The sequence below is a fragment of the Rhinolophus sinicus genome, linkage group LG13 (assembly GCF_036562045.2).
Source record: "Rhinolophus sinicus isolate RSC01 linkage group LG13, ASM3656204v1, whole genome shotgun sequence".
Classification (NCBI taxonomy): domain Eukaryota; kingdom Metazoa; phylum Chordata; class Mammalia; order Chiroptera; family Rhinolophidae; genus Rhinolophus; species Rhinolophus sinicus.
The window spans coordinates 19310807-19322808 of NC_133762.1; the positions used below are offsets into that span (position 1 = coordinate 19310807).

Sequence of the window (12002 nt, forward strand, 5' to 3'; positions counted from 1 at the left end):
TGGCTGCCTCTGCCAGGACAGAAAACGCCCTGTTCTGGGGACCCAGGACAGACATCGCTTGTCATCTAGTCTACAGAAGCCCAAGTACACAGAAAGGTATGAACAAGGCAGCTACAAGTAAAGGGGAAACAACGTAACGTCGCTGGACTCTAAATGGCTGACCAATAGACTTTCCACACTAGGGGATATCACACAGTGACTTTTTAAGTGAAATAAATCTATGTATCCGAACACCATTGGAACTCTACTACTTCCTGGGTGAGTGGCTGCATCGCAGCATGACGTGACGATACCCAAATCACTCATACAGACATACCCACGTACATACTCCTTCCCCAGGCCCGTGTTCCTAGGAAAGTGTTCAGATGGGATCTGGGCAGCTCTGTCCTTGACTGATGGAGTGGGTGTCCCAGGAGAAGGGACAAGGGCTGGAGATCGACAGTAGGGGGTCCTCCAAGTTCCCACCAGCAATGCTCTCGTTTTTGCCAGGAGCAGGAGATCGTGAAACACTTACATGATTAGAATGTTAAAACTAAACAAAAAGGCAAACCGCACCCCGACAATTATGCTCGTAGCCCGACCGCCAGGCCATTTCACTCTTTCACTTTTAGAAGATAATTCATGGTTGAATATGGTTTTTGTCACCCAAACACTTTCTCCAATTCCAGGTGTACATTTTAATATGTTTATTAGATTTATATTCTAAAGAGGCTTTTTTTCCCATGGGAGACTACAGAGCGGGGCTCATTGACTCACCAGAGAGCCTGGATTTATGTCACCGACACCCCATCGCAGACACAGCAGGCTACGTATTTTACAGCGTAACAGTTCAAACACAGCACCGCGCCTGATCTATAAATTACAGAAAATCCATAACGCTAGGTTTATAGGTAGTACTTTAAAAATACATCATAAGTCCCAGGGCCGGAGCGATAATTCCATGGTCCCACTTGCACAAACCTATAAATAATGACGGATGCGCCTGTATTTTCACAGAGGCTGTGATCCCTTTCAGGGCCCAGCACTCATTAAATCTACTGTGCACTTTAAAGCTGGTGCGTCCACTGGGGTTTCGGATTTGGGAGCAGCAGTGATTTAGGCAATCCGATTCTGGCGCCTACACCAGTCCCCACTCTGTCTGGTCTAACCATGCCAGGGGTGTCCACCACCTGCGGGGGATAACATTCAAGCCCGTGTCTAGCAGAGGCCACTTCAGTCCAGCGACTTGGGGTGCACCAGAGATTGCTCCTGGCATTTCTCGCTGCAGTGTTTGGGATTGCTGACCCTCCTGCTTCTCTTCAAGGGCCACCTGGGTGATGTATGTGTCCACCCATGCTGTAATATAAATCAGAGCCCCAGGGTTTTAGAGAAATGGGCCCCAGGGTGCTGTGAAGAGGGAGCGGAGGTGCAGAAATCCAGGGTGGGGTTGGTGCCGGAACCCACCGCAAAGATGAGAAGCTGATCCTTCATCCTTCGGGCATAGGTCTGAGGACCACAAGGATCCAGCAGACCACACCTGGGGGCCCCCAGGCTTGATCCAAGAGAAACGTCCTAGAGAACATGAGGCCCTGTCTGGGTTGATTGACTGACGCGCTCACTCACTGATCCATTTGCCCATTTATTCAAGTGTTCACTGAGTTCGGAGCACGCGTCGGGCACGGTGCAGGGGGAGAAGCGTGCTCTGATGACAGCACATACAAAGGCCCTGGGGTGAGAACGCACTGGGCAGGTGGAGGGGCTGACACAGGGCTGGGTGACTGGAGCACTGGGGCAGATGGCACACAGGGAGGGCGGGGGGCAGGCCCCAGTACTCCAAGGGCCTTGTGAACCAGGGAGTGGAGGATGGATTTATCCTAGGAAGGATGGAAAACCCAGGAGGATCTCCAGCCACGAGAAAAAAGACAGCAGGTTTACCTTCTCTCTCGAAAGGTTCCGGGGCCACTGGGAGGAGAATACAGTGGAGGGAAGCAAGTAGAGGCCGGGAGGCAAGCGAGGTGGGTGGGGTGCTGCATGCAACAGGGAGAAGGTGGGAGCGGCCCGGCCTAGGGTGGGGACGTGGCGAGGCAGAGCAGTGGACGGAACCAAGACACATGGTCGGTGTGCTCAGTATCTCCTTACATATAAAGATACCTGCAGCCAAACTGCAATAAAGGAAAAATCCCTGCGCATGATTACTGTTACAATTCAGAGTTACCAGCTGACTCATGGCTCGGTCATTGGAGGGGGGCTTCTGCTTTCATGTCGGGATTCCTCCAAGGAGGACTTGGCTGGCTCTAGCCCCACCACCCCATAAATTAGTGAAGCTGATACAATGGGGTCTTATCACAGTGGCATCACACCACGTGTACCAAGCAGTGAGCTGTGGGCAGACCCTGGGGTAACCCACTGACCCACAGTGGGGCGGGCAGAATTCACACCCCCAGCACCCCCGCCCATCACTCAGTCAGATGCTGCGAAGGCTTCTGTAGATGGAATCAGGCTATTGTCAGCTGGCGGAAGGCAGGGACATTATCTTGGATGATCGATGGTCTAGTGGCATCACGGGAGCCCCTCACAGCAGAGGGGAGGTAGAAGAGGAAGAGAGAGATGGAGCAGAGAGGAGGGACGGATAAGAGACCCAATGCAGGAGACCAGGGCTGGTGTCATCCTCCATCGGGGGGACAGTGAGGCCCCAGGGGCGGGCACTGGAGAACACACACAAGGGCACGCAGGGAGCCAGGACCCGGCCATGTGCCAACTCCAAGGGTCCTTCTCCCATCTCTGCACCCCCTGCACCCCTCCCCACCCTGCATGGGCCATCCCAGGGCGATGGATGCGCTCACATCCAAGGTCAACACGGCTCGAATAAAAGGAACAAACTACGTAGGAGGAGAAGTAGAAAGGCGTCCCACCTGAGGGACACATGGCATGTCACCCGCGGGACACACAGCTTCCCGCCTGGGGGGCACATGGCATGCCACCCGCGGGACACACAGCTTCCCGCCTGAGGGACACACGGCATGCCACCCGCGGGACACACAGCTTCCCGCCTGAGGGACACATGGCATGCCACCCGCGGGACACACAGCTTCCCGCCTGAGGGACACATGGCATGCCACCCGCAGGACACACAGCTTCCCACCTGAGGGACACACGGCATGCCACCCGCGGGACACACAGCTTCCCGCCTGAGGGACACATGGCATGCCACCCGCGGGACACACAGCTTCCCGCCTGAGGGACACATGGCATGCCACCCGCGGGACACACAGCTTCCCGCCTGAGGGACACACGGCATGCCACCCGCGGGACACACAGCTTCCCGCCTGAGGGACACATGGCATGCCACCCACGGGACACACAGCTTCCCGCCTGAGGGACACATGGCATGCCACCCGCGGGACACACAGCTTCCCGCCTGAGGGACACATGGCATGTCACCCGCGGGACACACAGCTTCCCGCCTGAGGGACACATGGCATGTCACCCGCGGGACACACAGCTTCCCGCCTGAGGGACACATGGCATGCCACCCGCAGGACACACAGGGTCCTGCATTTGGCACAGGGCTCTTTCCTACCACCAGCCTTCTTGTTTCCAAGGCAGGCATCTCCAAGGTGTGGCCAAAGTTGGGGTATTCGTTAGGTCCCCAAATTAGGCACTAAGAACAAGTACTGCCTTCCAGAAAAAATGGCAGAGAGTGTCATTAAGGTTTATGAGAGGCAGGAGAGCAAAGCGACCAACAATTCAGAGCATGCCAAAATAGACTGCTCGGGTTCAAAGGCAGGTCCCCCGCTGTGTGGCCTCAGGCCAGTCACTCCAGCCCTGTAAGCCTCGGCCCTCTGCTGTGCATGGGCTCACACTGCGTACACAGCCATGCAGAAGAACGAGCTGACCCGAGAACAGGGTGCGTCCGTGCGCGAGTGTGACTACCACTGTCCCCACTGAGGGTCTCTGTGGCGCCTCTCGGGTCCCACGCTGTGAGGACTCCCACGCAAACCCAGCATAAATGACAATTATAAAATATTTTGCACTTTCACCTGTGATCATAATTCCCCAAGTTGGAAATCACTCTAATCTATAAATGAGAGGAATACCTCTTCTTGTTTATTATCTAAATGTTTAACCATGAGGGGAAAAAAAGGAAGCTAATATACCATGATTTGGGGGGGGCGGTTATAGGAAAAAATATAGATAACAAAGCCATTCAAATAAAAATTAAAATTGAAATTTGCAGCAAGCCTCTACTGTACTGACACACTCATTATCTGAGTGTGTGTACACGGCAGTCCTTAAAGAGAGTTGGTCACAGACAAGGGAAAACATTCAGTTCATGCAGCTGCGTTGGACACTCACAACTTCCCTAACTTGTATTAGAAACCGCATCTAATGCCAAGTCTCTTTGAGTTCCTACCCCCAGGGTACCTACCATCCACACACGTCATGCACATTCCGTGGGCAGCAGGATACGTGCCCACCTCCCGGGGATCTCGCTGATGGAGGGAGGAAGCAGACAGGGACTGACTGGACAGTGGGAAAAGGTGGGATGCTTTGATTAAGATGAAGGTGCCGGCCAAGGGCACCTATTGTGTCCAGGTCGGTATTGGAGGGTCCAGGCAGGCCCACCCACACCCATTTCAAGTGGCGCTTGTAGAAATGGTGTGTAAGTAATTCAAGACAGTCTAAAAATGTGATGTACAAGAGAACATGGGAGCCTCTCAAAGAGATGCACGTGTGCAATTCTGCAATTTGAGAGGGAAAATGCTACTGAATTTGGGGGTTCTTCTGCTGAATGGTTCTGCTTCAGGGAGAAGCCAGAGACTCTATGCTAGAACAGACGCGGCCTGAAGGAAGGAACTCCTATGAGCCAGGAGAATGGCTCTGCTGTCTCCACGGGGGTTGGGGAGGGAAGGGCTCATGCTCTTAGTGAGGCTGCCCGATTTACAAAGCACCTACTACGTGCCAGGCACTGGTTGACATGCTGCACACACGAAAAGGAGCAAGTCGCCACAGCACAGGGTCTGTATTCGGTGGGGAGGTCGGGTCACTAACAAGAGAGTAAACAGATGACTATTGTGCCGGGGGTCCCCAAGACCACCCCCAGGTTTGGGGATTCACTAAGAGAACTTCCAGGACTCAGACACAGTTGCACTCACAGCTATGATTTATGACAGCAAAGGGACACAGAGCACAACTGGCACTGAAAAAAACGTGCATGGGGTGACGTCCAGGGGAAACCAGGCCAAGCTTCCAGAACCCTCTCCCAGTGCAGGCACACAGGACTCACTTAACTCCAGCAACCAGTTGTGATGACAATGTGGCATGTCGTCTCCCAGGCAAGCTTGTTGGACACTCAGTGCCCGGGGTTTGCACTGGGAGCTGGTCTCATGGATATCCTCTGCCTGGTACATACCCAGATACCAGACCCCAGAAGGAAAGCAGGTGTTCAGCATAAACCATACACCGGAATCCCCATTAAAAATCTGTATCCCATCTCATACTGTCCATGAAAGTAAATTACAGTGGATTAGAAAGGAACCGTAAAGAAAAGAGCTATACACTCACTGAAAGTAAACATGGACAGATGTTTATTACCAACTCTCTGGTTTGCCCAGGTGGGACTCAGGGGTTCTCAGGAAACGGGTCTTTCAGGGCTATCATCAGACTATCCCGGGCAAACTGGGACAAGGTTTTCACTGTGAACTTGAGGCCGAAAAAGATTTCTCACAGAAGACACCAAAAGACATGAAGTAAAAGCTTGATAAATGTTACTACATCAAAACTAAACACTTGGGGATGTAATGTACAGCCTGGTGACAGTATTGAATATTTGAAAGTTGCTAAGACAGTAGATCTTAAAAGTTCTCATCACAAGAAAAACAATTTGTAACAATCTGTGGTGATGGATGTTAACTAGACTTACTGTGGTCATTATTTGCAATATGCACACATATCAAATCATTGCATTGTACACCTGAAACTAACATAATGTTACATGTCAGATATATATATATATATATATATATATATATATATATATATATACACACACATATATATGTAGCAATTTCTAGTCAACCAAAGACACTATAAACCAAGTTAAAAGACAAGCCACAGACAGCAAAAACAGAGAATTAGAGTCCAGAACACATACATAGCTCTTATAAACCAATTAGAAAAAGACTAACAACCAGATACAAAGATGGGCGAAATAAAAGACAGGCAACTCACAGCAAGTGAAATCCAAACGGTCAATTAACATAAGAAACAAACCCTCTCCAAGTAATCAGCGGAATGCAAATTAACCCTAGGAAGTTCCACTTTTTTTCTGGCAGGATTGGCAAAACTTAAGAATCTGAACATTCCAAGGCACCTGGAGAAAGGGGCACCTCAGACACTGCAGTTGGGAGTGGCACAGCCACTTTGGGAAACGACTTTGACGGATCAAATAAAATTTACAACGTGCTCATCCGGCGCCCCAGGAATCCCTCTTCTTGGAACGCGCCCCACTGAGAACCCCTTGTGCAAATGCACCAAGAGGGTATATGAGATGCTCACACGGCCACTGCCCCTCATGCAGCGGGTCTAGGTCTGACAGTGACCTTCATGGCCATCAGCCAAAGGTCAAAACAAGAGTGGAACATTTTACAGCAATTAGAAAGGATCTATTAACCCAGATTAATCTCCAAGACACGTTGCTGACTAAAAACAGTAAGTTTCAGAACGAGATGTGCTGTTTCCAGACGCCTTTTTTCCAAATACTTACAGGAGACAATCCTGCACATTTCTCACTGAGACCCACGTGCCCATGTCAAGACAGTCTGGTGGGAAAAGCAGGACATGGTCATGGGGTCCCTCTGGGAAGGAGGAAGGAGTGGGCGTCCCGGAAGATTTTAGCCGTATTTGCAGTGTTTTCACTTCTCATTTGGAGCAGGTATTCAGGCCACACTTAGTGTGATTCTATTCCCCAACATCGCCCCCCACCCCCGAGGAACCTGGTACCTGAGTAGAACACAGTAGGGTGACATATTTATGGAGGGCCAGCTACAGGTCAGACCTGGTCTCAAGCCTGAGGATGACTTGTTTTCCTTAAAACAAAAACAGAGCAATCACCTTAGCTATCCGCCATGTTCACCAGCAGACAACAGTCTTTAAGGTCATGGGTGGCACATACAAGCGGATGAGGGACAAGTGGCCAGAAAAATGCCCCTGGCACCTGGGCAGGTGATGGGAGGGGGGGTTGAGACCTTCAGAATGCCCCTCGCAGGGTCTGCTATGTCACTCCCTCCGCTTCTCGCCTCTAAGCACACACTTGTCAGGAGAGAAACCTGAAGCCAGCAGATGACTTCAGACCCACAGTGGGTTTTTCAGGTCAGGTGAGCACAGGTAAGGGTCCCCACATTGTGGAGACACAGCTGGAAATGTGCTGGTGTTTGCAATGGCTGGTACCCACTCTCCTTCTTCTGCCGGCATCCCCCTGGCTTTTATCCTGGGGGTCTCAGGCCTAGCTGGTCTGTGAGCTGGGCCTCAGCCGTCCAGCTCCCCCCATTCCCAGCCCACAGTGATGGGTTCAAGGACAGGCAGTGTGACCTGCTGAGCCCGGGACAGACAGGGGGACACTAGCTGGAGCCACCGAGGCCCCCCAGTTTGCACATCCAGTTTTCTGGGCTGACAAATGCTCCCTTTGCTTCTGAAGGTCTAGTCACTTGCTACCAGAAAAGCCTGCTAAGTTTAGCCGGTTGTCATTACGATTTCAGAAGAACTGGGCAGCTCAAACCCAGAGCTGGTCTTCAGGGTCACTGCCTCAGGGAGACTGGCTCAGCCCTGAGCTGAGCCAAGGACACAGACATCACATTTCCAACTGCCACTCAGAGGCCCCTAAAGCCACAACTTTTAATGAGCATCAGCTGAGACATGTCATGATATCATCCATCACGCCTTTCCCTTCAAAAAAAAAAAAAAATTAGAAAAAAATCAAAAACTCATTTGGTGCAGAAATATCCTCGTACGACTCAGACGTCGGAGTCTAGATGACTGGCTAATTTGTCCCTAATTTGAGGCAGCTCCTGCCATAGAAATAGCACATCACCCTCCAAGGTTGGGAATCAGGACTGGCCAAAGCGAGCTCTGGGATATGGCGCTCCCGTGAAGGGAGCCGAGCGTCAGGTGGCAGCTGGACAAATCCTCCTGGGCACAGACGGGGACAGACCAGGGAACCTTCCCAAGGTCCGGCCGCCAGAATGCCCAGAGCTCTGGGCACACAACCAGGCTCTACCCTGGGTCCCTGGAGCCTTGCTCCCAACCAAAATTTGGTGTATGGACTGGGGTCCCGTCTGACGCCACCATGAAACACAACCCAGACCCGGAAACTCAGCCCCACTCTGCCTCGGCCCCCTCCAGGGACGTCCTTTAGACGCCAGCCCCATTCTGATGGACCTCAGATTGGAGGCTCCAGGCTGACCACTGCGCCAAGCTCGACTCAGCCATGCAACGGCCCACCCATACCGTCTCAGGATGTCAACAGGCCTCTCCAAACAGGCATGGCTTCCTCCCTCCACCAGTCCCCATGCCCCCATCAACCCTCCCCCTCACTACCAAGCTTTCAACAGCTCCGTAAATGGTACCTTCAGGTACATAGACACAAAACCTATGGCATATCCTGGCTTTCAGACCCCCAAGGCATCAGCACATCCTCTCAGCTCTGCCACCTAAAAGTCCCCAAGCTGCCCACCTTCCCATCTCTGTCCCCCATACAAGCTGCAGGTATCTCCCCGCCTTCCTAAGAGCCTGCTGCCACAGGGCCAGCTGGAAAGATCTCTCTCACACATACGCAAACCAGGCAATTCCTCAGAGTAAAATCTGCCCATGGCCTGGGCCTGCACCGTGAAACCCCCAGGGCCCTGCCCAGAGCCTGCCCACCTCACCAAGGGCGGGTTCAGCCTCTTCCGTTGCTCACACATCCCCAGCCTCATGGCCCAATTCTGTTCCCCAATTCCACCAAGCCAATTCCCGTGTCAGGGCCTCTCCACTGCTCCTTGCTGCTGGGAATGCTCTCACCCCCATCCTTACATGGCTCCCTGCTTCTCCCCATTCACGTCTACAGCTAAATACCCCTCTTAGCAGAGCCTGCGCTGGTCACCCAGCTAATACAGCTCCCATCCTTAATCACTGCCTATCCATCCTTATCTTTTCCCCCAACATGTCTCTGCAGAGATTATCATTTTGTTGTGTTTTGTTTTATTGGCTTCCATGTCCCCTGTCTTTCTCCCCTCGCTAGAATAAAGGCTCCCAGAGGGCAGAACGCTGACCCCTTGTCTGGACAGCAGCCCCTGGCACCCAGGTCAGCGCCTGCTCCATTTCCAGTGGTTACTAAGCACCTGCTGACCCAGTGCCTAAATGCTCGGCTTTCTCCTTGGCAAAAGTGGGTTAGCGGTGCCTAGCCATCCTCTGTGGCCTAGACAGCAGCCATAGAAGCATTTTAAAAACACCCAGCAATGAAACGAGCGTGTGGAACAGGACTTGCATGATGCTCACGGGCAGGTCACCCACTCGCGATGGCTCTGAAAGCACCACCGAGCTGCTGAAGGGCAGCTTGGGAAATGTCCTTTCTCAGAATCCAGCGCCAATCCAGCACCTGGCGGGAAACTCAGTACCCAGGCACTGCTGGGGGTGGGGGGAAAGCTGGGACTCCTGGGCACCCACTCTGTGCAGGCACGGGCGAGCAAGCTTCCTCCTGGGGGACGTAGAATCTCCTTCTTGGTCACCACCATACCCCAGAGCTCAGCACAAGGTCTCACGCTTTGTGGGGACAACAGAAGGGCCCCCCACACTGTGCTGAGCCCCAGATGATCCACTCACCATGAGCTTCTCACCCTCGGGGCACCGCCCAGGTCTTGGCACATAGTGGGCTCTCCATGACACCTGCTGTCCCAACAGGGTCCCTCCATTCTCAACCCCGCCACTCCATGTATCTCAGTTCCCCTGACACTGTGCTCCTGACACTGTAGATGAAATCCTTTATTTTGGGGGGTGAGGGCTGTCCCGAACACCACAGGATGTTCAGCAGTGCCCCTGGCTCCTCCCATTAGATGACAGTAGTAGGGGGGGGTAACAACCAAAACTGTGGGGACACACAGAATCACCCCTGTTAAGAGCCACAGGTAAGAACCACCGACTTTCTAAACCAGAGCTTCCAGACTGGCTTGAATCCAGAATCATTTGGGGGGATTAGCTAAAAATACAGATTCCAGGAGGCTGAGGAGCAGGCCTGGGGGGGGCACATTACAAACAGCTTTGGGGGCCCCACCCAGGAGTGTTACCAAGGGGCTAGTCTAGAAACAAGGGCCTGTCCTCCCCCTCCAGCGTCCAGCCTGCAGGTCACCATCTGTAGACGGGAGCCACTGTGCAGGGCCACCCCTGGCCTCCTCTCCAGGAGACCCAAGCCCCCTCCCGCTGCAGCCCCCTTCCCTGGGCCAGAGGGGGGCCTTACCACGTTCCAGCTTCCTCCCCCTCCCCCGAGATCCTGTTCCTTTAATTGCAGCTGGACCTGCTCCAGGACCAGGTGTCAGCCTGCAGGGGCCCTGGCCACTCCTACCCGGCACAGGTGGGGACCCGCTCCAGGGAACACGCGTGGAACTCTCACTGGGTGGCGAACGCCGCTTATGTGATTCCAACTATTGCCCCACCACTCAATACCGGATCGCCCCATCTTACGAATGTGGAAACTGAGGCACGGCAAAGCAAGTGCTATGCGCACTGTTCAGACAGCGAGCAGGGACGGTTTCAGACCCCGGACGCCGACCCCAAGGCCAGCGCTCCGGACCACCGCGCGCACTGCCCTTGTTTGGGACCAGAGTCGCCCGCCTTGGCTGCAGGGACAGCCCGAGCCAGAATGCGCCCACCTCTGTGCTGAGGGCCCAGCGGGCATCCTGGCCACCTCGCAGCGGCCAAGGGCAGGGCTCCCGGCGGGGCTACCTCCAGCCCCGCGCCCCCTCCCCGAGGCATCGCTTACCTTGCGAAGGGCCTCGGGCGGAGGCCGCAGCGTCCCGGGCCCCGAAGGCGCGCAGCAGCGAGCGCACCGGCGCGGGCCAGAGGGCGCGCCCCCCGCTCCGGCCGCGCATCCCGCCGGAGGGCCGCTCAGGGCTGCGTGTGCTGGGCCGCCCTGCGCGGCGCAGAGCCTGGGGCTGCGGAGGCGCTGGAGAGGCGGGGGCGTGGGGCCCGGGGCTGCGGGAGGCGCGGGCCGGGAGGGGCGGGGCGGGGGCGGGGGCGGGGCCGCCACGCGAGGCCGGCCCCTCCGCAGGGCGGGGGCGCCAAGGGACGCCGCTGTGACCTTGATCTTCCCTGGACCCGGCCCGCGCCGCAGCCCCGCAGCCCGGCATGCGGGACTTCAGTGTAAGGGACGCCCTGAAACGTTAAAGCGACAGCGGGGCCAGAGGGAAGCCTCGGGTTAATTACGTGGTAAAGAGACTGACGAGTTAGAGCCATTGTGGGACTCTGGGCGAGGCGCTTGACCTCGCTGAGCCTCAGTGTTCTCGGGTGTAAAATGGGCTTGGGGACGGTGACCGGAGATGACAGTGAGCCTGGAACTGCGCCGGGCCTGGCTGTCCTGGCGCGGGAGCCTCCTTGGCTGTCTTTACGGTTCAGGAGCCATTGTTGCATTCTCATAAACTAGTGATATATGTTTTTACCTTCTTTAAAAACAAAACAGAAATATTCAGCTTCCTGAGTACTCTATGCGGGTCACTGGCAGCCACCAACCAGCCCCACCCCAGGTCCACGGAGGGTGCTTCCTCCGCCCACAGCGCCTGGTGGGTCTTCAGTCTGGGGAGGGCCCGGCAGCCTCTGCTGACCTTGAGGCAGGGTCTCTGGCCCGATATGGGCTCAGTGGCGTCAAGGTCATCAGCGAGGTCCCGGTAACCATCACACTGACCGGGGCACAAAGCCCCAAAGGGTCAGCACCCTCCCCCCATCTGTGAGAGCTTCTGGTCCCAGTGGTCCTCCAGTTCAAACCCCAGCAACTCCAC

The 12002-nt window shown here is 54.6% G+C and overlaps 1 protein-coding gene across 1 annotated transcript in view; it reads right to left on the bottom strand.

The window, feature by feature from the left end:
- Positions 1-11207, bottom strand: part of PHACTR3 (phosphatase and actin regulator 3) — a 158333-nt gene extending 147126 nt beyond the window's left edge. Inside the window, exon 1 of the mRNA XM_074318348.1 lies at positions 10991-11207. Within this exon, the coding sequence (XP_074174449.1) occupies positions 10991-11099 (109 nt within the window). The 5' untranslated portion in view covers positions 11100-11207. The remainder of the gene's footprint in view (positions 1-10990) is intronic.
- Positions 11208-12002: the final 795 nt, after the last annotated feature.